This window comes from Numenius arquata, unplaced genomic scaffold, assembly GCF_964106895.1.
Source record: "Numenius arquata unplaced genomic scaffold, bNumArq3.hap1.1 HAP1_SCAFFOLD_706, whole genome shotgun sequence".
Classification (NCBI taxonomy): Eukaryota; Metazoa; Chordata; class Aves; order Charadriiformes; family Scolopacidae; genus Numenius; species Numenius arquata.
This window is the reverse complement of record NW_027414357.1, coordinates 679-22,312: the sequence shown is the minus strand read 5'-3', so window position 1 is coordinate 22,312 and position 21,634 is coordinate 679. Positions and strand designations below refer to the sequence as shown.

Here is a 21,634-nt window from a genome sequence, read left to right as displayed (position 1 = left end):
GGGCACAGGGAGGATGTGGGGCACAGGGGGGACGTCAGATGTGGGGCACGAGGGGGATGTGGGGCACAGGGGGGACGTCAGATGTGGGGCAGGGGGGGATGTGGGGCACAGGGGGGATGTGGGGCAGAGGGGGGACGTCAGATGTGGGGCACAGGGAGATTTGGGGCACAGGGAGGATGTGGGGCACAGGAGGGATGTGGGGCACAGGGGGGACGTCAGATGTGGGGCAGGGGGGGATGTGGGGCACAGGGGGGACGTCAGATGTGGGGCAGGGGGGGATGTGGGGCACAGGAGGGATGTGGGGCACAGGGGGGACGTCAGATGTGGGGCAGGGGGGGATGTGGGGCACAGGGGGGGACGTCAGATGTGGGGCAGGGGGGGATGTGGGGCACAGGGGGATGTGGGGCACAGGAGGGACGTCAGATGTGGGGCAGGGGGGGATGTGGGGCACAGGAGGGACGTCAGATGTGGGGCAGGGGGGGATGTGGGTCACAGGGGGGGACGTCAGATGTGGGTCACAGGGCACTTGTGGGGCACAGGGGCCACCCCCCGCCCCCCATAAGAAGCTCGGGAGGCACTTGGGGGTCACAGTGGTTTATTGGGGGGCGACGCCGTGGGGCAGGAGGGTCCCCCCCGACTCCTCGTCCTGCGGCTCCCGGTAGCCCCATAGACGGATGGTGCCGTCCCACTGCGGGGGGGGGACACGGGGGTCAGCCTGCCCCATAGCGACCCCCGGACCCATAGATCCAGCCCCACAGACCCGCCAACCCCCATAGAGACCCTTCCAGCCCCATAGATCCAGCCCTATAGTGACCCCCCCCCAGACCCATAGATCCCTCCCAGCCCCATAGCAACACCCCCAGCCCCATAGAGACCCCCAGCCCCATAGAGACCCCCAGCCCCATAGACCCAGACCCATAGCGACACCCCCAGCCCCATAGAGAACCCCAGCCCCATAGCAACCTCTGGGACCCATAGACCCAGCCCCACAGAGACCCCCCCAGCCCCATAGATCCAGCCCTGTAGTGATCCCTCGGACCCATAGATCCCTCCCAGCCCCATAGCAACACCCCCAGCCCCATAGAGACCCCCAGCCCCATAGACCCAGCCCCATAGTGATCCCTCAGACCCATAGATCCCTCCCAGCCCCATAGCGACCCCCAGCCCCATAGCAACCTCCAGGACCCATAGACCCAGCCCCATAGAGACCCCCAGCCCCATAGAGAACCCCAGCCCCATAGCAACCTCTGGGACCCACAGACCCAGCCCCACAGAAACCCCCCAGCCCCATAGATCCAGCCCTATAGTAACCCCCCCGGACCCATAGATCCCTCCCAGCCCCATAGCAACCTCCAGGACCCATAGACCCAGCCCCACAGAGACTCCCCAGCCCCATAGATCCAGCCCCACAGACCCGCCAACCCCCATAGAGACCCTCCAGCCCCATAGATCCAGCCCTATAGTGAGCCCCCCGGACCCATAGATCCCTCCCAGCCCCATAGCGACACCCCCAGCCCCATAGAGACCCCCAGCCCCACAGCAACCTCTGGGACCCATAGACCCAGCCCCATAGAGACCCCCAGCCCCATAGTGACCCCTCAGACCCATAGATCCCTCCCAGCCCCATAGCGGCCCCCAGCCCCATAGCAACCTCCGGGACCTACAGACCCAGCCCCATAGAGACCCCCAGCCCCATAGAGAACCCCAGCCCCATAGCAACCTCTGGGACCCATAGACCCAGCCCCACAGAGACCCTCCAGCCCCATAGATCCAGCCCTATAGTGAGCCCCCCGGACCCATAGATCCCTCCCAGCCCCATAGCAACACCCCCAGCCCCATAGAGACCCCCAGCCCCATAGCAACCTCTGGGACCCATAGACCCAGCCCCATAGAGACCCCCAGACCCATAGACCCAGACCCATAGCGACACCCCCAGCCCCATAGAGACCCCCAGCCCCACAGCAACCTCTGGGACCCATAGACCCAGCCCCATAGCAACCGCCGGGACCCATAGACCCAGCCCCACAGAGACCCCCCAGCCCCATAGATCCAGCCCCACAGACCCGCCAACCCCCATAGAGACCCTTCCAGCCCCATAGATCCAGCCCTATAGTGACCCCCCCCAGCCCCATAGATCCCTCCCAGCCCCATAGCAACCTCCGGGACCCACAGACCCAGCCCCACAGAGACCCTCCAGCCCCATAGATCCAGCCCTATAGTGAGCCCCCCGGACCCATAGATCCCTCCCAGCCCCATAGCGACACCCCCAGCCCCATAGAGACCCCCAGCCCCACAGCAACCTCCGGGACCCATAGACCCAGCCCCATAGAGACCCCCAGCCCCATAGCAACCTCTGGGACCCATAGACCCGGCCCCACAGAGACCCTCCAGCCCCATAGATCCAGCCCTATAGTCAGCCCCCCAGACCCATAGATCCCTCCCAGCCCCATAGCGACACCCCCAGCCCCATAGAGACCCCCAGCCCCATAGCAACCTCCAGGACCCACAGACCCAGCCCCATAGAGACCCCCAGCCCCATAGAGAACCCCAGCCCCATACCAACCTCCGGGACCCATAGACCCAGCCCCACAGAGACCCCCCCAGCCCCATAGATCCAGCCCTGTAGTGATCCCTCGGACCCATAGATCCCTCCCAGCCCCATAGCAACACCCCCAGCCCCATAGAGACCCCCAGCCCCATAGCAACCTCCGGGACCCATAGACCCAGCCCCACAGAGACCCCCCAGCCCCATAGATCCAGCCCTATAGTCAGCCCCCCAGACCCATAGATCCCTCCCAGCCCCATAGCGACACCCCCAGCCCCATAGAGACCCCCAGCCCCATAGCAACCTCCAGGACCCACAGACCCAGCCCCATAGAGACCCCCAGCCCCATAGAGAACCCCAGCCCCATACCAACCTCCGGGACCCATAGACCCAGCCCCACAGAGACCCCCCCAGCCCCATAGATCCAGCCCTGTAGTGATCCCTCGGACCCATAGATCCCTCCCAGCCCCATAGCAACACCCCCAGCCCCATAGAGACCCCCAGCCCCATAGCAACCTCCGGGACCCATAGACCCAGCCCCACAGAGACCCCCCAGCCCCATAGATCCAGCCCCATAGTGACCCCTCGGACCCATAGATCCCTCCCAGCCCCATAGCGACCCCCAGCCCCATAGCAACCTCCAGGACCCACAGACCCAGCCCCATAGAGACCCCCAGCCCCATAGAGAACCCCAGCCCCATAGAGAACCCCAGCCCCATAGCAACCTCTGGGACCCATAGACCCAGCCCCACAGAGACCCTCCAGCCCCATAGATCCAGCCCTATAGTGAGGCCCCCGGACCCATAGATCCCTCCCAGCCCCATAGCAACACCCCCAGCCCCATAGAGACCCCCAGCCCCACAGCAACCTCTGGGACCCATAGACCCAGCCCCATAGAGACCCCCAGCCCCATAGACCCAGACCCATAGCGACACCCCCAGCCCCATAGAGACCCCCAGCCCCATAGAAATCTCCAGGACCCATAGACCCAGCCCCATAGAGACCCCCAGCCCCATAGAGACCCCCAGCCCCACAGCAACCTCTGGGACCCATAGACCCAGCCCCATAGAGACCCCCAGCCCCATAGTGACCCCCTCAGACCCATAGATCCCTCCCAGCCCCATAGCGACCCCCAGCCCCATAGCAACCTCCAGGACCCACAGACCCAGCCCCATAGAGACCCCCAGCCCCATAGAGACCCCCAGACCCATAGAGACCCCCAGCCCCACAGCAACCTCTGGGACCCATAGACCCAGCCCCATAGAGACCCCCAGCCCCATAGTGACCCCTCAGACCCATAGATCCCTCCCAGCCCCATAGCGATCCCTGGCCCCGACCCCCATCCAAGCCCCGCCCACCTCCCTTAGACCCCGCCCACTCCCCCAGGCCCCTCCCACTTCCCCTCAGGCCCCGCCCCTTCCCCTTAGACCCCGCCCTTCCTAGACCCCGCCCCCTCCCTGAGCCCTACCCCTTTCCCCAAGCCCCACCCACCTCAGGCCCCGCCCCTCCCCAAGCCCCGCCCACCTCGTTCAGGCCCCGCCCCTCTCCCCAGTCCCCGCCCCCTACCAGGCCCCTCCCGCCTTAGACCCCGCCCCTTTTACAAACCCCGCCCTCGTGCCCCGCCCCTTTCCCCAAGCCCCGCCCCCCTCCCCATGACACGCCCACCCCTTTAGGCCCCACCCACCCCCCAAGCCCCGCCCCCTTCCCAAGCCCCGCCCACCTCCTTCAGGCCCCGCCCCTCTCCTCAGGCCCCGCCTCCGTACAAGGCCCCGACCCTCCCCAGACCCCTCCCACCTCCTCAAGCCCCGCCCCCTCCCAAGCCCCACCCACCTCCCTCAGACCCCGCCCCCTCCCCACACCCCGCCCCACTCTCCAGAGGCCACGCCCCCCAGTCCCCAAGCCCCGCCCCCTCCCCAAGCCCCTCCTACCCCCCCCAGCCCCCACCCCTTCCCCAAGCCCCTCCCACCTCCCTCAGGCCCCTCCCACCTCCCTCAGGCCCCGCCCCCTCTCCCCAGGCCCCGCCCCCAAGCCCCGCCCCCTCCCCAAGCCCCTCCTACCCCCCCAGCCCCCACCCCTTCCCCAGCCCCGCCCCCCTCCCCAAGCCCCTCCCACCTCCATCAGGCCCCGCCCCCTCTCCCCAAGCCCCGCCCCCAAGCCCCGCCCCCTCCCCAACCCCCTCCTACCCCCCAGCCCCGCCCCCTCCCCAGACCCCTCCCACCTCCTCAAGCCCCGCCCCCTCCCAAGCCCCACCCACCTCCCTCAGACCCCGCCCCCTCCCCACACCCCGCCCCACTCTCCCCAGGCCACGCCCCCCCAGTCCCCAAGCCCCGCCCCCTTCCCAAGCCCCGCCCCCTCCCCGGACCCCTCCCACCTCCTCAAGCCCCGCCCCCTCTCCCCAAGCCCCGCCCCCAAGCCCCGCCCCCTCCCCAAGCCCCTCCTACACCCCCCAGCCCCCACCCCTTCCCCAGCCCCGCCCCCCTCCCCAAGCCCCTCCCACCTCCCTCAGGCCCCACCCCCTCTCCCCAGGCCCCGCCCCGCTCTCCCCAGGCCACGCCCCTCTGTCCCCAAGCCACGCCCCCCCCAAGCCACGCCCACCGAGGCGGTGGCCAGGGCCCCGCCCTGGGGGTGCCAGCAGACGTCCCTGACGCAGGCCCCGTGATTGGTCAGTCGCCGCACGGCCCGCCCACTCAGCACGTCGTACACTGACGTCATTGGCGGGGGGGGGGGCGTGGTCAGAGCCGCCCACATCAGGCCACGCCCCCAACCCTTCTTGGCCCCGCCCCCGGCCACAAGCCCCCCCACCACCGGAAGCCCCGCCTCTCCTTTATCTCCTCCCCCTCCCCCCCCGTGGCCCCGCCCACCCAAGCCCCACCCACTTGACCCCGCCCCCCCGAAGCCACGCCCCCCAGAGGCCCCGCCCCCAAGCCCCCCACCCCCGTGACCCCTCCCGCCCTTGACCCCGCCCCCCCGAGGCCTGGCTCCCCCAAGCCCCGCCCACCCGTGACCCCTCCCCCACCCAGGCCCCGCCCCCTCAGGCGCCACCCCCTTGACTCCGCCTCCCCGAGGCCCCGCCCCTTCACCCACCCCCGCCCCCTCAGCCCCCACCTCCTTGACTCCGCCCCCACCGAGTCCCCTCTCCCCCAAGCCCCGCCCCCCCTTGACTCCTCCCCCTCGAGGCCCCGCCCCCTCACCCAGCACCGCCCCCCCGAGGCCCCGCCCCCTCACCCAGCACCGCCCCCGAAGCCCCCACCCCCTTGACTCCTCCCCCCCGAGGCCCCGCCCCCTCACCCACCCCCGCCCCCTCAGCCCCCACCCCTTGACTCCGCCCCCACCGAGTCCCCTCTCCCCCAAGCCCCGCCCCCCCTTGACCCCGCCCCCCCGAGGCCCCGCCCCCTCACCCAGCCCCGCCCCCGAGGCGCTCCCCACCCCCTCAGCTCCCACCCCCGTGACCCCGCCCCCTCAGTCCCCACCCCCTTGACTCCTCCCCCCCCCCCCCGAGGCCCCGCCCCCTCACCAAGCACCGCCCCCGAGGCGCTTCCGGCCGCCAGGAAGAGGCCGGGGGGCGGGGCCAGGCGGCAGCGCAGGAGCGTGTGCAGCACCGCGTGACCCCGGTACGTCATCAGCGAGCTGTCGCCCGGCAACGGCGCCGTCACCATGGCTACGGGGGGGCGGGGAGAGAGGGTTGGCCACGCCCCCCAAGCCACGCCCTCCCCCTCCTTTCCCCCCCCCCCCTCCCCCCCACCTCCTTCCGAAGGGACGGGTCTAATTTAAGGCGGGAGAGGGTTTAATTAACCCGGGGATGAGATTAATTAAGACCGGGGTGGGGGTAATTAATTGAGAAACGGGGCTAATTAACCCGGGGGTGGGGCTAATTACGCCAGGGTTGGGGTAATTAATTGAGAAATGGCACTAATTAACCCGGGGATGGGGGTAATTAACCCGGGATGGGGCTAATTAACCTGGGGATGGGGCTAATTAACCCGGGAATTGAGAAATGGGTCTAATTACCCCGGGGATGGGGCTAATTAATTGAGAAATGGCTCTAATTAAGCCAGGGTGGGGCTAATTAATTGAGAAATGGCTCTAATTAACCCGGGGATGGGGCTAATTAACCTGGGGATGGGGCTAATTAACCCGGGGTGGGGTTAATTAATTGAGAAATGGGTCTAATTACCCCGGGGATGGGGCTAATTAACCCGGGGTGGGGGTAATTAACCCGGGGATGGGGCTAATTAACCCGGGGTGGGGGTAATTAATTGAGAAATGGCTCTAATTAACCCGGGGATGGGGCTAATTAACCTGGGGATGGGGCTAATTAACCCGGGGTGGGGGTAATTAATTGAGAAATGGGTCTAATTAACCCGGGGATGGGGCTAATTAACCCGGGGTGGGGGTAATTAACCCGGGGATGGGGCTAATTAACCCGGGGTGGGGGTAATTAATTGAGAAATGGGTCTAATTAACCCGGGGATGGGGGCTAATTAACCCGGGGTGGGGGTTATTAACCCGGGGATGGGGCTAATTAACCTGGGGATGGGGCTAATTAACCCAGGAATTGAGAAATGGGTCTAATTACCCCGGGGATGGGGCTAATTAATTGAGAAATGGCTCTAATTAAGCCAGGGTGGGGCTAATTAATTGAGAAATGGGTCTAATTAACCCGGGGATGGGGCTAATTAACCCGGGGATGGGGCTAATTAACCTGGGGATCAGGCTAATTAACCCGGGGTGAGGCTAATTAATTGAGAAATGGGTCTAATTACCCCGGGGATGCGGCTAATTAGCCCAGGGTGGGGCTAATTAATTGAGAAATGGCTCTAATTATCCCGGCGATGGGGCTAATTACCCCAGCATAGGGGTAATTAACACGCGGATGGGGCTAATTAACCTGGGGATGGGACCAATTAATTGAGAAATGGCTCTAATTACTCCGGGAATGGGGCTAATTACCCCGGGGTGGGGGTTATTAACCCGGGGATGGGGCTAATTAACCTGGGGATGGGGCTAATTAACCCGGGGTGAGGCTAATTAATTGAGAAATGGGTCTAATTAACCCGGGGATGGGGCTAATTAACCCGGGGTGGGGGTTATTAACCCGGGGATGGGGCTAATTAACCATGCTGGGACTAATTAACCCGGGGTGGGACTAATTAATTGAGAAATGGGTCTAATTAACCCGGGGATGGGGCTAATTAACCCGGGGTGGGGGTTATTAACCCGGGGATGGGGCTAATTAACCCGGGGTGGGGGTTATTAACCCGAGGATGGGGCTAATTAACCCGGGGTGAGGCTAATTAATTGAGAAATGGGTCTAATTATGCCGGGAATGGGGCTAATTAGCCCAGGGTGGGGGTAATTAACCCAGGGATGGGGCTAATTAACCTGGGGATGGGGCTAATTAACCCGGGGTGGGTTTAATTAATTGAGAAATGGGTCTAATTACCCCAGGGATGGGGCTAATTACCCCGGGGTGGGACTAATTAACCCGGGGATGGGGCTAATTAATCATGTTGGGGCTAATTAACCCGGGGTGGGACTAATTAATTGAGAAATGGCTCTGATTACCCCAGGGTGTGGGTAATTACCCCGGGGATAGGGCTAATTACCCCAGGGTGGGACTAATTAACCCGGGGATGGGGCTAATTATCCTTGGCTGGGGCTAATTACCCCAGGGATGGGGCTAATTAATCAAGGGATGGGGCTAATTAATCAAGAAATGGGACTAATTAGCCCAGGGTGGGGCTAATTACCCCAGGGATGAGTCTAATTACCCCAAGGACGCTCTAATTACCCAAAACATGGGACTAATTACCCCAGAGTTGGGACTAATTACCCTCTCGGTGTGACTAATTACCCCAAGGATGGTCTAATTACCCCAGGGTGGGGCTAATTACCCCCGGGATGGGGCTAATTACCCCAGGGGTGGGTTTAACCACCCCATGCACCCTCCTAATTCCCCCCCCCCAGGACATCTTAATTACCCCCCCACCCCTCCTTAATTATCCTCCCCCCCCCCCCCCCCCAGGCCTTAATGACCTCAGGAGCCGCCCCTCCCACCCGAAGCCCCGCCCCTTCTTCCCCACCCCACCCCACCTTCCAGGCCCCGCCCACTCACCTCGAGGAGGGGCCCGTTGCCATCGATAGTCCCAGCTCTGCCGAGCCACGGCCCGACGGGCGGCGGCCAAACCCCCCGGCCCGGCCGGCCGCCGTAGGTCCCACAGCTTGGCCGTCTGGTCCTTGGAGTTGGAGACCAGGTAGCGCCCGTCGCCCTGGGGGAGGGTGGAAGGACACCAGTTCCACCATTAAACTCCCCCAGTTGACCTTATCCATCCATAACTACATCCCAGTTGACACCAGACCCCGCCCCAGGGCTCCCAGCCCCACCCGCAGCATCTCCAGACCTTCCGGAGAACATCCCAGTTGGACCAGTTCCATTAAACGTCCATCCCAGTTCAGCCCAGTTGACCTTATCCATCCATAACTACATCCCAGTTGACACCAGACCCCGCCCCAGGGCTCCCAGCGCCACCCGCAGCATCTCCAGACCTTCCGGAGAACATCCCAGTTGGACCAGTTCCATTAAACGTCCATCCCAGTTCAGCCCAGTTGACTCCAGTTGACCTTATCCATCCATAACTACATCCCAGTTGACACCAGACCCCGCCCCAGGGCTCCCAGCGCCACCCACAGCATCTCCAGACCTTCCGGAGAACATCCCAGTTGGACCAGTTCCATTAAACGTCCATCCCAGTTCAGCCCAGTTGACTCCAGTTGACCTTATCCATCCATAACTACATCCCAGTTGACACCAGACCCCGCCCCAGGGCTCCCAGCCCCACCCACAGCATCTCCAGACCTTCTGGAGAACATCCCAGTTTCACCAGTTCCACCATAAACCCAGCCCAGTTCAGCCCAGTTGCTCCCAGTTGACCTTATCCGTCCGTAACTACGTCCCAGTTGACACCTGCCTCTTCCCAGTTGCCCCCCAGTCCCTCTCAGTGCCCCATATACCATCCCAGTTGCCCCCAATACCCCTCCCAGTCCCTCCCAGTGCCCCCCGGTTGCCCCCAATCCCCCTCCCATCCCCTCCCACTCCCTCCCAGCCCCTCGTAGTTCCTTCCCAGTGCCCCATATCCCCTCCCAGTGTCCCCAATCACCCTCCCAGTCCCTCCCAGTCCCTTCCCAGTCCCCCGCAGCCCCTCCCTAGTCCTTCCCAGTCCCTCCCAGTTGCCAACCAGTACCCCATATCCCCCCATATCCCCCTCCCAGTCCCTCCCAGTTGCCCCCAATCCCCCTCCCATCCCCTCCCAGTCCCTCCCAGTGCCCCCCAGTCCCTCCCAGGTGCCCCCAAACCCCCTCCCGACCCCTCCCACTCCCTCCCAGTGCCCCCCAGTTGCCCACCCGGGGGTGTAGGAAGGTGATGCCGTCACGGTGGCCGGCCAGGAGGCCGACGGGGCGTGGCCGCCCCTCCCCCAGGCAGCGGCGGTCCCAGGCCCGGACCACCCCGTCGTCCCCCCCTGAGAGCAGCAGCTGCCCCCCCCCGCCGTCCCCCAGTGCCACCGCGTTGACGTCGTCCTCGTGGGCCTCCACCTGCGGGGGAGGAGGGGTCACAGTCACCCCATGGGGTGACCTCGACCCCATTGGGTGGCCTCGGGACCCACAGGGTGGCCTTGACCTCCATGGGGTGGCCTCGGGACAATGGGGTAGACTTGGCCTCCCTAGAGTGACGTTGACCCCATGGGGTGGCCTTGGGACCCATGGGGTGACGTTGACCCCATGGGGTGGCCTGGGGACCCATAGGGTGACATTGGGACCCATAGGGTGACATTGACCCCCATAAGGTGGCCTTGGGACCCATAGGGTGACATTGACCCCATGGGGTGGCCTTGGGACCCATAGGGTGACATTGGGACCCATAGGGTGACATTGACCCCATGGGGTGGCCTTGGGACCCATGGGGTGACATTGACCCCATGGGGTGACATTGACCCCATGGGGTGGCCTGGGGACCCATAGGGTGACATTGGGACCCATAGGGTGACATTGACCCCCATAAGGTGGCCTCGGGACCCATAGGGTGACATTGAACCCATGGGGTGGCCTTGGGACCCATAGGGTGGCCTTGGGCCCCATAGGGTGACGTTGACCCCATGGGGTGGCCTTGGGCCCCATAGGGTGACATTGACCCCCATAGCGTGGCCTCGGGCCCCATAGGGTGACATCGGGCCCCATAGGGTGACATTGGGCCCCATAGCGTGGCCTCGGGCCCCATAGGGTGACATTGGGCCCCATAGGGTGACACTGGGCCCCATAGGGTGACATTGGGCCCCATAGCGTGGCCTTGACCCCACGGGGTAGACTTGGCCTCCACGGGGAGGTGTTGACCCCGCCCCCTCCCCGTTAGCCCCTCCCCCTCCCTATCGACCCCGCCCACCCCCACGTGACCCCGCCCACCCCCACGTGACCACGCCCCCCCCCCCCCCCCATCCCCACCCCCCCCCCCTTCCCCCGGGTCCTACCCCCTCCCCACCGACCCCGCCCCTTCCCCCTTGACCCCGCCCCCCTCCCCATAGGCTCCACCCACCCCGCCTGACCCCGCCCCCTCCCCGCGTGACCCCGCCCACCACCACGTGACCACGCCCCCACTGACCACGCCCACCCTGTCTAGACACACACACACCCCACCCCCGGTCCTACCCCCTCCCCACCGACCCCGCCCCCTTCCCCATTGACCCCGCCCCCCTCCCCATAGGCTCCACCCACCCCGCCTGACCCCGCCCCTTCCCCGCGTGACCACGCCCACCCCCACGTGACCCCGCCCTCACCCGGAGGGTGCGGCGTTGGACCTCCCGGTCGTAGACGTAGAGGCAGCCGTCGTTGGCTCCGCCCACCACCTCCCGCCCGTCCGGCCCCACGGCCAATGAGAAGACGGCGAAGCGGCGCTCTTCCGGCCTGAGGGGGCGGGGCCACGGGGGGGGGGTGGGTGGGCGGGGCTGCGGGGGCGAAAGCCCCTCCCAGTTGAGCCCAGTTGAGCCCAGTCGACCCCATCTCCTTCCCGGTTGACCCCAAACCCTTCCCAGTTGGTCCCAGTTGGCCCCAGTTGACCCCAAACCCTTCCCAGTTGGTCCCAGTTGGCCCCAGTTGACCCCAAACCCTTCCCAGTTGACCCCAGTTGACTCCAGTCCCTTCCCAGTTGGCCCCCGCCCATTCCCAGTTGGCCCCAGTCGACCCCATCTCCTTCCCAGTTGACTTCAGTTGGCCCCAGTTGACTCTAGTCTATTCCCAGTTAGCCCCAGTTGGCTCCAGTTGGCACCAGTCCATTCCCAGTTGACCCCAGTCAACCCCATCTCCTTCCCAGTTGACCCCAAACCCGCCCCAGTTGGCCCCAGTTGGCCCCAGTTGACCCCAAACCCTTCCCAGTTGACTCCAGTCCCTTCCCAGTTGGCCCCCGCCCATTCCCAGTTGGCCCCAGTTGACCCCAAACCCTTCCCAGTTGGTCCCAGTTGGCCCCAGTTGACTCTAGTCTATTCCCAGTTAGCCCCAGTTGGCTCCAGTTGACCCCAAACCCTTCCCAGTTGGCCCCAGTCCATTCCCAGTTGACCCCATTGACCCCATCTCCTTCCCAGTTGACCCCAAACCCTTCCCAGTTGGCCCCAGTTGGCCCCAGTTGACCCCAAACCCTTCCCAGTTGGTCCCAGTTGGCCCCAGTTGACCCCAAACCCTTCCCAGTTGACCCCAGTTGACTCCAGTCCCTTCCCAGTTGGCCTCCGCCCATTCCCAGTTGGTCCCAGTCGACCCCAGTTGACTCCAGTCCCTTCCCAGTTGGCCCCCGCCCATTCCCAGTTGGCCCCAGTCGACCCCATCTCCTTCCCAGTTGACTTCAGTTGGCCCCAGTTGACTCTAGTCTATTCCCAGTTAGCCCCAGTTGGCCCCAGTTGGCCCCAGTTGACCCCAAACCCTTCCCAGTTGACTCCAGTCCCTTCCCAGTTGGCCTCCGCCCATTCCCAGTTGGCCCCAGTTGACCCCATCTCCTTCCCAGTTGACCCCAAACCCTTCCCAGTTGGCCCCAGTTGGCCCCAGTTGACCCCAAACCCTTCCCAGTTGGTCCCAGTTGGCCCCAGTTGACCCCAAACCCTTCCCAGTTGACTCCAGTCCCTTCCCAGTTGGCCCCCGCCCATTCCCAGTTGGCCCCAGTCGACCCCATCTCCTTCCCAGTTGACTTCAGTTGGCCCCAGTTGACTCTAGTCTATTCCCAGTTAGCCCCAGTTGGCTCCAGTTGACGCCAGTCCATTCCCAGTTGACCCCAGTCGACCCCATCTCCTTCCCAGTTGACCCCAAACCCTTCCCAGTTGGTCCCAGTTGGCCCCAGTTGACCCCAAACCCTTCCCAGTTGGTCCCAGTTGGCCCCAGTTGACCCCAAACCCTTCCCAGTTGACTCCAGTCCCTTCCCAGTTGGCCTCCGCCCATTCCCAGTTGGCCCCAGTTGACCCCAAACCCTTCCCAGTTGGTCCCAGTTGGCCCCAGTTGACTCTAGTCTATTCCCAGTTAGCCCCAGTTGGCTCCAGTTGGCCCCAGTCCATTCCCAGTTGGCCCCAGTCCATTCCCAGTTGACCCCAGTTGACCCCATCTCCTTCCCAGTCGACCCCAAACCCTTCCCAGTTGGCCCCAGTTGACCCCAAACCCTTCCCAGTTGGTCCCAGTTGGCCCCAGTTGGCCCCAGTTGACCCCAAACCCTTCCCAGTTGACTCCAGTCCCTTCCCAGTTGGCCTCCGCCCATTCCCAGTTGGCCCCAGTTGACCCCATCTCCTTCCCAGTTGACCCCAAACCCTTCCCAGTTGGTCCCAGTTGGCCCCAGTTGACCCCAAACCCTTCCCAGTTGGTCCCAGTTGGCCCCAGTTGACCCCAAACCCTTCCCAGTTGACCCCAGTTGACTCCAGTCCCTTCCCAGTTGGCCTCCGCCCATTCCCAGTTGGCCCCAGTTGACCCCATCTCCTTCCCAGTTGACTTCAGTTGGCCCCAGTAGACTCTAGTCTATTCCCAGTTAGCCCCAGTTGGCTCCAGTTGGCACCAGTCCATTCCCAGTTGGCCCCAGTCCATTCCCAGTTGACCCCAGTTGACCCCATCTCCTTCCCAGTTGACCCCAAACCCTTCCCAGTTGACCCCAGTTGACTCCAGTCCCTTCCCAGTTGGCCTCCGCCCATTCCCAGTTGGCCCCAGTTGACCCCAAACCCTTCCCAGTTGGTCCCAGTTGGCCCCAGTTGACTCTAGTCTATTCCCAGTTAGCCCCAGTTGGCTCCAGTTGGCCCCAGTCCATTCCCAGTTGACCCCAGTCGACCCCATCTCCTTCCCAGTTGACCCCAAACCCTTCCCAGTTGGTCCCAGTTGGCCCCAGTTGACCCCAAGCCCTTCCCAGTTGGTCCCAGTTGGCCCCAGTTGGCCCCAGTTGACCCCAAACCCTTCCCAGTTGGTCCCAGTTGGCCCCAGTTGACCCCAAACCCTTCCCAGTTGACCCCAGTTGACTCCAGTCCCTTCCCAGTTGGCCCCCACCCATTCCCAGTTGGCCCCAGTCCATTCCCAGTTGACCCCATCTCCTTCCCAGTTGGCCCCAGTTGGCCCCAGTCCCTTCCCAGTTGACCCCAAGGGGCCCCAGCTGACCCCAAACACCTCCCAGTTGGCCCCGGTTGACCCCAGACCCCTCCCAGTTAACTCCAGTTGACCCCATCTACTTCCCAGTTGGCCCCAGTCCATTCCCAGTTGATCCCAGTTGACACCATCTCCTTCCCAGTTGGCACCAGTTGGCCCCAGCTGACCCCAGTCCATTCCCAGTTAGCCCCAGTCGGCTCCAGTTGACCCCAGTCCATTCCCAGTTGATCCCAGTTGACCCCATCTCCTTCCCAGTTGGCCCCAGTCCATTCCCAGTTGATCCCAGTTGACCCCATCTCCTTCCCAGTTGGCACCAGTTGGCCCCAGCTGACTCCAGTCCATTCCCAGTTAGCCCCAGTCGGCTCCAGTTGGCCCCAGTCGATTCCAGTTAGACCCCAGTCCATTCCCAGTTGATCCCAGTTGACCCCATCTCCTTCCCAGTTGGCCCCAGTTGACCCCATCTCCTTCCCAGTTGGCCCCAGTTGGCCCCAGTTGACTCCAGTCCATTCCCAGTTGGCCCCAGTTGACTCCAGTTGACCCCATCTCCTTCCCCGTCGACTTCAGTTGACCCCAGTTGGCCCCAGTCCCTTCTGAGTTGACCCCAAGGGGCCCCAGTTGACCCCAGTCCCTTCCCAGTTGGTCCCAGTTGGCCCCAGTTGGCCCCAGTTGACCCCAAACCCTTCCCAGTTGGCCCCAGTTGGCCCCAGTTGACCCCAAACCCTTCCCAGTTGGTCCCAGTTGGCCCCATCTCCTTCCCAGTTGGCCCCAGTTGACCCCATCTCCTTCCCAGTTGGCCCCAGTTGGCCCCAGTTGACCTCAGCCCCTTCCCAGTTGCTCCCAGTTGGCCCCAGTTCACCCACAGCCCCTCCCCAGTTCCTCCCGGTCCCTCCCAGTGACCAACCAACCAGCCCCCGGAGACCCCCCCCCACAGCCCCGCCCACCCCAACCCAAAGCCCCTCCCCCTCTCCCCACAGCCCCGCCCCCCTCCCCATTGGCCCCGCCCACAAGCCCCGCCCCCCTCCCCATTGGCCCCGCCCCTACCGCAGGTCGAGGGCCGTGTGGTTGTCCCCGTCTCCATAGACGTCGTACACGTGGACTGGGCGGGGCCAAATGGAGGGGGGCGTGGCCTCATCAGACCACGCCCCTCCACGAGCCACGCCTCCCTCATAAGCCACGCCCCCCTCCATAAACCACGCCCCCCCCCCCGGCCATTCCCCGCAGACACGTGGTCCCGAAGCTCCGCCCCCCCCAACCCCGTAGGCTCCACCCTCAGGGCGTGACCACGCCCCCATTGCACGGACACGCCCCCCGAGCCTAAGCCACGCCCCTCGGGCCTAAGCCACGCCCCCAGGCCCTGGCCACGCCCCCCCAGGGCTATTGCCTACAGCCAGAGCAGCAGCAATAGGGGCAGTGGGAGGGGGCGTGGCCCCGCCCCACCCCTTTAAGCCCCACCCCCACTGACTGACCACGCCTCCAGGACCCGGCCACGCCCCCATGGTCTAAGCCCCGCCCCCAGGCCTTAAGCCACGCCCCCCAGGCCCCTCAATAGACTAATATAAGGTGGAATAGAGGCAGCGGGAGGGGGTGTGGCTCCGCCCCACCCACTTAAGCTCCACCCCCCCGGGTCAGGCTCCGCCCCTAAAACCAGACCACGCCCCCTGTCCATAAGCCACGCCCCCAGGCCTTAAGCCACGCCCCCCCGGCCCCTTGATAGACCAATATGAGGTGGAATAGAGACAGTAGGAGGGGGTGTGGCTCCGCCCCACCCACTTAAGCTCCACCCCCAAGGCGTCGCCACGCCCCTAGAACGTGGCCACGCCCCCTAGGCCTTAAGACACGCCCCCTGGCTTTAAGCCACGCCCACCCAGGCCATTGATTATAGCAATATACGGTAGAATAGAAGCTCTAGAGCGGGTGTGAGTCCGCCCCACCCACTTAAGCTCCACCCCCACGGGTTGGCCACGCCCCCCCACGTCATGACCACGCCCTCTGACGTCACTCCCCACTCACTGTAGTCGGACCAGCTGGAGTAGAGGCACTGGGAGGCGTCGGGGCTGAAGACGACGTCGAGGATGCTCCAGCCCACGTCTCGTCCCCTGGAGGCTCGGAAGAGGCGCAGCCCCTCCCCCCTCCACTCGTAGAGCCTCAGGGTCTGATCTATGGGGCAGAAAAGGGGGTGGGGGGGACAGTCTTCCGACCCATAGCGCCCCACAGGACGCCCCACACGCGTACCTTGGCAGGCGGAGACGAAGAGGGAGCCGTCGGGGGAGAAGAGGCCGCAAAAGGCCTTTTGGGGGTAGGAGTCGGTGAAGGCGACGTGGTTGGGGAGGAAACTTGTGGGGCAGAGGAATATGTGGGGCAGGGAGAGGGGGGTGTGGGGTGGGTGTGGGGCTCAGGAGGCCCCCCCCACCCCCCTTTTTCCCTTCCCAGTTTGACTTACTGGGAGCTGAGGCGGGTTCTCTCCCCCGGGGAGAAGCTGCCGTTGCGGCACCGGCCCCATTCGCGCTGTGGGGCAGACCCATAGAATGGGGCTGGACCCACGGCAGACCCAGCCCGGACCCATAGGAGCCCTCCCAGCCCCATAGCACCCCACTCAGAGCCATAGTGCCCCCCTTTCCCCCAGCCCCATAGCAGCGTCCCCCAGCCCCATAGCGTCCCCCAGCCCCATAGCGTCCCCCCAGCCCCATAGCGTCCCCCAGCCCCATAGCAAAACCAGCCCCATAGCGTCCCCCTAGCCCCATAGCAAAACCAGCCCCATAGCATCCCCCCAGCCCCATAGCGTCTCCCAGCCCCATAGTAAAACCGGCCCCATAGCAAAACCAGCCCCATAGCGTCCCCCCAGCCCCATAGCGTCCCCCAGCCCCATAGCAAAACCAGCCCCATAGCGACCCACAGACATACAGTGTCCCCCCCCCCAGCCCCACAGTGTCCTCCCAGCCCCATAGCAACCCCCAGCCCCATAGCGTCCCCCAGCCCCATAGCAAAACCAGCCCCATAGCGCCCCCCAGCCCCATAGCAAAACCAGCCCCATAGCAAAACCAGCCCCATAGCGCCCCCCAGCCCCATAGCAAAACCAGCCCCATAGCAAAACCAGCCCCATAGTGCCCCCCAGCCCCATAGTAAAACCAGCCCCATAGCGACCCACAGACATACAGTGTCCCCCCCCAGCCCCACAGTGTCCTCCCAGCCCCATAGCAACCCCCAGCCCCATAGCGTCCCCCAGCCCCATAGCAAAACCAGCCCCATAGCGTCCCCCAGCCCCATAGCAAAACCAGCCCCATAGCAAAACCAGCCCCATAGCGTCCCCCAGCCCCATAGCAAAACCAGCCCCATAGCGTCCCCCTAGCCCCATAGCAAAACCAGCCCCATAGCATCCCCCCAGCCCCATAGCGTCCCCCAGCCCCATAGCAAAACCAGCCCCATAGCATCCCCCCAGCCCCATAGCGTCCCCCAGCCCCATAGCAAAACCAGCCCCATAGCAAAACCAGACCCATAGCACCCCCCAGCCCCATAGTAAAACCGGCCCCATAGCAAAACCAGCCCCATAGCGTCCCCCAGCCCCATAGCGTCTCCCAGCCCCATAGTGTCCCCCCAGCCCCATAGCGTCTCCCAGCCCCACACCAAAACCAGCCCCATAGCAAAACCAGCCCCATAGCAAAACCAGCCCCATAGCGCCCCCCAGCCCCATAGCAAAACCAGCCCCATAGCGCCCCCCAGCCCCATAGCAAAACCAGCCCCATAGCGACCCACAGACATACAGTGTCCCCCCCCCAGCCCCATAGCGTCCCCCAGCCCCATAGCAAAACCAGCCCCATAGCGTCCCCCTAGCCCCATAGCAAAACCAGCCCCATAGCAAAACCAGCCCCATATCATCCCCCCAGCCCCATAGCGTCCCCCGCCCCGAGAGGCCCCGCCCACCAGCCCCATGGCCCCCGCCCCCCGACAGGCCCCGCCCCATCCCCACTGGCCCCGCCCCTTCCCTGAGAAGCCCCTCCCACAAGCCCCATGGCCCCGCCGCCTCCCTGAGAGGCCCCGCCCCCTCCCTGAGGCCCCGCCCCCTCCCTGAGAGTCCCCGCCCCGCCCCTAGAGGCCCCGCCCACCAGCCCCACGGCCCCGCCCCCCGAGGCACCCCCACCCCCCACCCCCCCTTCCCCAGCCCCTCGGACCCGCCCCCTCCCCCCCAAACACCCTCAAGCCCCTCCCCCCCCCGAGGCCCCGCCCACCGGCTCCATGGCCCCGCCCACCTGCCGCAGGAGGCGGGGCAGGCTCTCCTCCCTTGGCCCCGCCCCCCCGCCCCTCCCCCCCCGCCAGCTCCAGCTGCGCCTTCAGCTCGTGCCCGTCCAGCACCCGCGTGTCGGGGGGGGGAGGGGCTGGGGGGGGGAAGGGGGGGAGGGGGAGGGGGGGGGGGGGTGTCACGTGAGGGGAGGGGGGGGGTCCACCCCCCGCATCCCCCCCTCCCCCCACCAAAAACCAGCAGCCGGGACCCCCCAAATTCACCCCTCCCCCCCCCCCCCTTCTAAAAGAAGGACCCCTCCCCCACCCCCAAATCCCCTCCCCCACCCCCAGATCCCCTCCCCCAACCTCCAAACCCCTCCCCCACCCCTTCTCCTGCCCCTCCCCCACCCCCAAATCCCCTCCCCCACCCCCAGATCCCCTCCCCCAACCTCAAACCCCTCCCTCACCCCTTCTCCTGCCCCTCCCCCACCCCCAAACCCCTCCCCCACCCCTCCTCCTGCCCCTCCCCCACACTAAAATCCCCTCCCCCACCCCCAAACCCCTCCCCCACCCTTAAACCCCTCCCCCACCCCCAAATCCCCTCCCCCACCGCCTCAACCCCTCCCCCACCCCCTCAACCCCTCCCCCACCCCCAAATCCCCTCCCCCACCCCCTCAACCCCTCCCCACCCTTAAACCCCTCCCCCACCCCTTCTCCTGCCCCTCCCCCACCCCCAAACCCCTCCCCCACCCTTAAACCCCTCCCCCACCCCTTCTCCTGCCCCTCCCCCACCCCTTCTCTTACCCCTCCCCCACCCCCAAACCCCTCCCCCAACCTCAAACCCCTCCCCCACCCTTAAACCCCTCCCCCACCCCTTCTCCTGCCCCTCCCCCACCTCCAAATCCCCTCCCCCACCCCCAAATCCCCTCCCCCACACTCAAATCCCCTCCCCCACCCGTCCTCCTGCCCCTCCCCCACCCCCAAACCCCTCCCCCACCCCTCCTGCCCCCTCCCCCACCCCTTCTCCTGCCCCTCCCCCACCCCCAAACCCCCTCCCCCACCCCCTCAACCCCTCCCCCACCCTTAAACCCCTCCCCCACTCCTCCTCCTGCCCCTCCCCCACCCCCAAACCCCTCCCCCACCCCCTCAACCCCTCCCCCACCCCTTAAACTCCTCCCCCACCCCTTCTCCTGCCCCTCCCCCACCCCCAAACCCCTCCCTCACCCCCCTCAACCCCTCCCCCACCCCCCAAATCTCCTCCCCCACCCCCTCAACCCCTCCCCCACCCCCAAATCCCCTCCCCCATTCTAAAACCCCTCCCCTCCCCCCAAACCCCTCCCCCACCCTAAATCCCCTCCCCCATCCCCAAACCCCTCCCCCCCCCCCCCTTACCTGGGGGGTCGTGCCCGGCCCCTCCCCCCCCCCAGGGCTCCTCCTCCTCCTCTTCCTCCGAATCCGGGGGGTCCCGCAGCGCCCCTCCCCCACCCCGCGCCGGCCCCGCCCGGCCCCTGCGGGAAACAACGGGGGGAGGGGGAGAGGGGGGTGGGGTTTTTTTTTGGGGGGGAGGATGGGGGGGGAGGGGGGACGCCACACCCCATAACCCCCCACTGCCCCTCCCCCACCCCAAGAACCCCTCCCCCACCCCCTATGGGCTCCTATGGCCCCTCCCCCACCCCCTATGGGCTCCTATGGCCCCTCCCCCCACCCCCCACAGCCCCTCCCCCACCCCCCTATGGGCTCCTATGGCCCCTCCCCCACCCCCTATAGGCTCCTATGGCCCCTCCCCCACCCCCCACAGCCCCTCCCCCACCCCCTATAGGCTCCTATGGCCCCTCCCCCACCCCCCACAGCCCCTCCCCCCACCCCCTATGGGCCCCTATGGCCCCTCCCCCACCCCCCCACGGCCCCTCCCCCACACCCAAAGCCCCTCCCATACCCCTACGGCCCCTCCCCCACCCCCAAAGCCCCTCCCCCAACCCCCATAGCCCCTCCCCCACCCCTTTTAGGCCCCTATAGCCCCCCACAACCCCTCCCCCACCCCCTACAGCTCATCCCAATAACCCCATGGCCCCTCCCCCACCCCCCGTGGCCCCTCCCCCACCCCCCCAAGTCCCTCCCCCACCCCTTGGCCCCTCCCCCACCCCCCCCATGGCCCCTCCCCCACAACCTATAACCCCTCCCCCACCCCCTCCAGCTCACCCCAATAACCCCACGGCCCCTCCCCCACCCCCTCATGGCCCCTCCCCCACCCCTTGACCCCTCCCCCACCCCCCGTGGCCCCTCCCCCCACCTCCACGGCCCCTCCCCGACCCCCTATGGTCCCTCCCCCACCCCCTATGGCCCCTCCCCCACCCCCTACAGCTCACCCCAATAACCCCACGGCCCCTCCCCCCCCCCCCCGGCCCCTCCCCCACCCCTTGGCCCCTCCCCCACCCCCCCACGGCCCCTCCCCCACTCCCACAAGCCCCTCCCCCACCCCCTACAGCTCACCCCAATAACCCCACGGCCCCTCCCCCACCCCCACGGCCCCTCCCCCACCCCCCATGGCCCTTCCCCCACCCCTTTTAGGTCCCTATAGCCCCCCACAACCCCTCCCCCACCCCCCACGGCCCCTCCCCCACCCCCCCACGGCCCCCTCCCCCACCCCTTGGCCCCTCCCCCACCCCCCCGTGGCCCCTCCCCCCCCCCCCCCGCCGGTACCTGCGCAGGAGATAGGCCAGAACCTGGGCCAGGTCGACGTCTTCCTCTTCCTCCTCTTCCTCCCCCTCCCCCTCCCCCTCCCCCTCCTCTTCCTCCTCGGGATCGGGCCCCTCGGGCTCCCCCCGGGGCGGGGGGGGAGGGGGGGGGCCGGTCCCCCGCCCCTCCCCCCCCCGTGCTGCTGCTGTGGGAGCCCATCGATACCTGAGGGGGGGGGGGGGGAGAGTCAGTGGGAACCCCCCCGTCACCATGGCAACGGGCCCGGGACCCCCCCCCGTAACCATAGAGACCACTGGGGACCCCCCTGTCACCATGGCAACCACCCGAGGACCCCCCTGTAACCATGGCAACGGGCCCAGGACCCCCCCCTGTAACCATGGAGACCATTGGGGACCCCCCTGTCACCATGGCAACCACCCCAGGACCCCCCCCCGTCACCATGGCAACGGGCCTAGGACCCCCCTATTACCATGGAGAACCCCCTGTAACCATGGCAACCACCCCAGGACCCCCCCCTGTTACCATGGCAACAGG

General features: G+C 66.0%; 1 protein-coding gene across 1 annotated transcript; it reads right to left on the bottom strand.

Moving 5' to 3' along the window:
• Positions 1-580: 580 nt before the first annotated feature.
• DCAF11 (DDB1 and CUL4 associated factor 11) lies at positions 581-19,911 on the bottom strand (the record flags this gene model as incomplete). The annotated part of the gene is given in 13 exon segments (XM_074167106.1): positions 581-688; positions 5,141-5,247; positions 6,060-6,203; positions 8,661-8,814; positions 9,947-10,135; positions 11,371-11,497; positions 15,230-15,284; positions 16,199-16,345; positions 16,421-16,521; positions 16,629-16,693; positions 18,433-18,484; positions 18,486-18,558; positions 19,796-19,911. Coding segments are annotated over 13 exon segments (1,423 nt in total), but the record flags the coding sequence as incomplete, so codon positions are not given.
• Between the last annotated feature and the right edge of the window lie 1,723 nt (positions 19,912-21,634).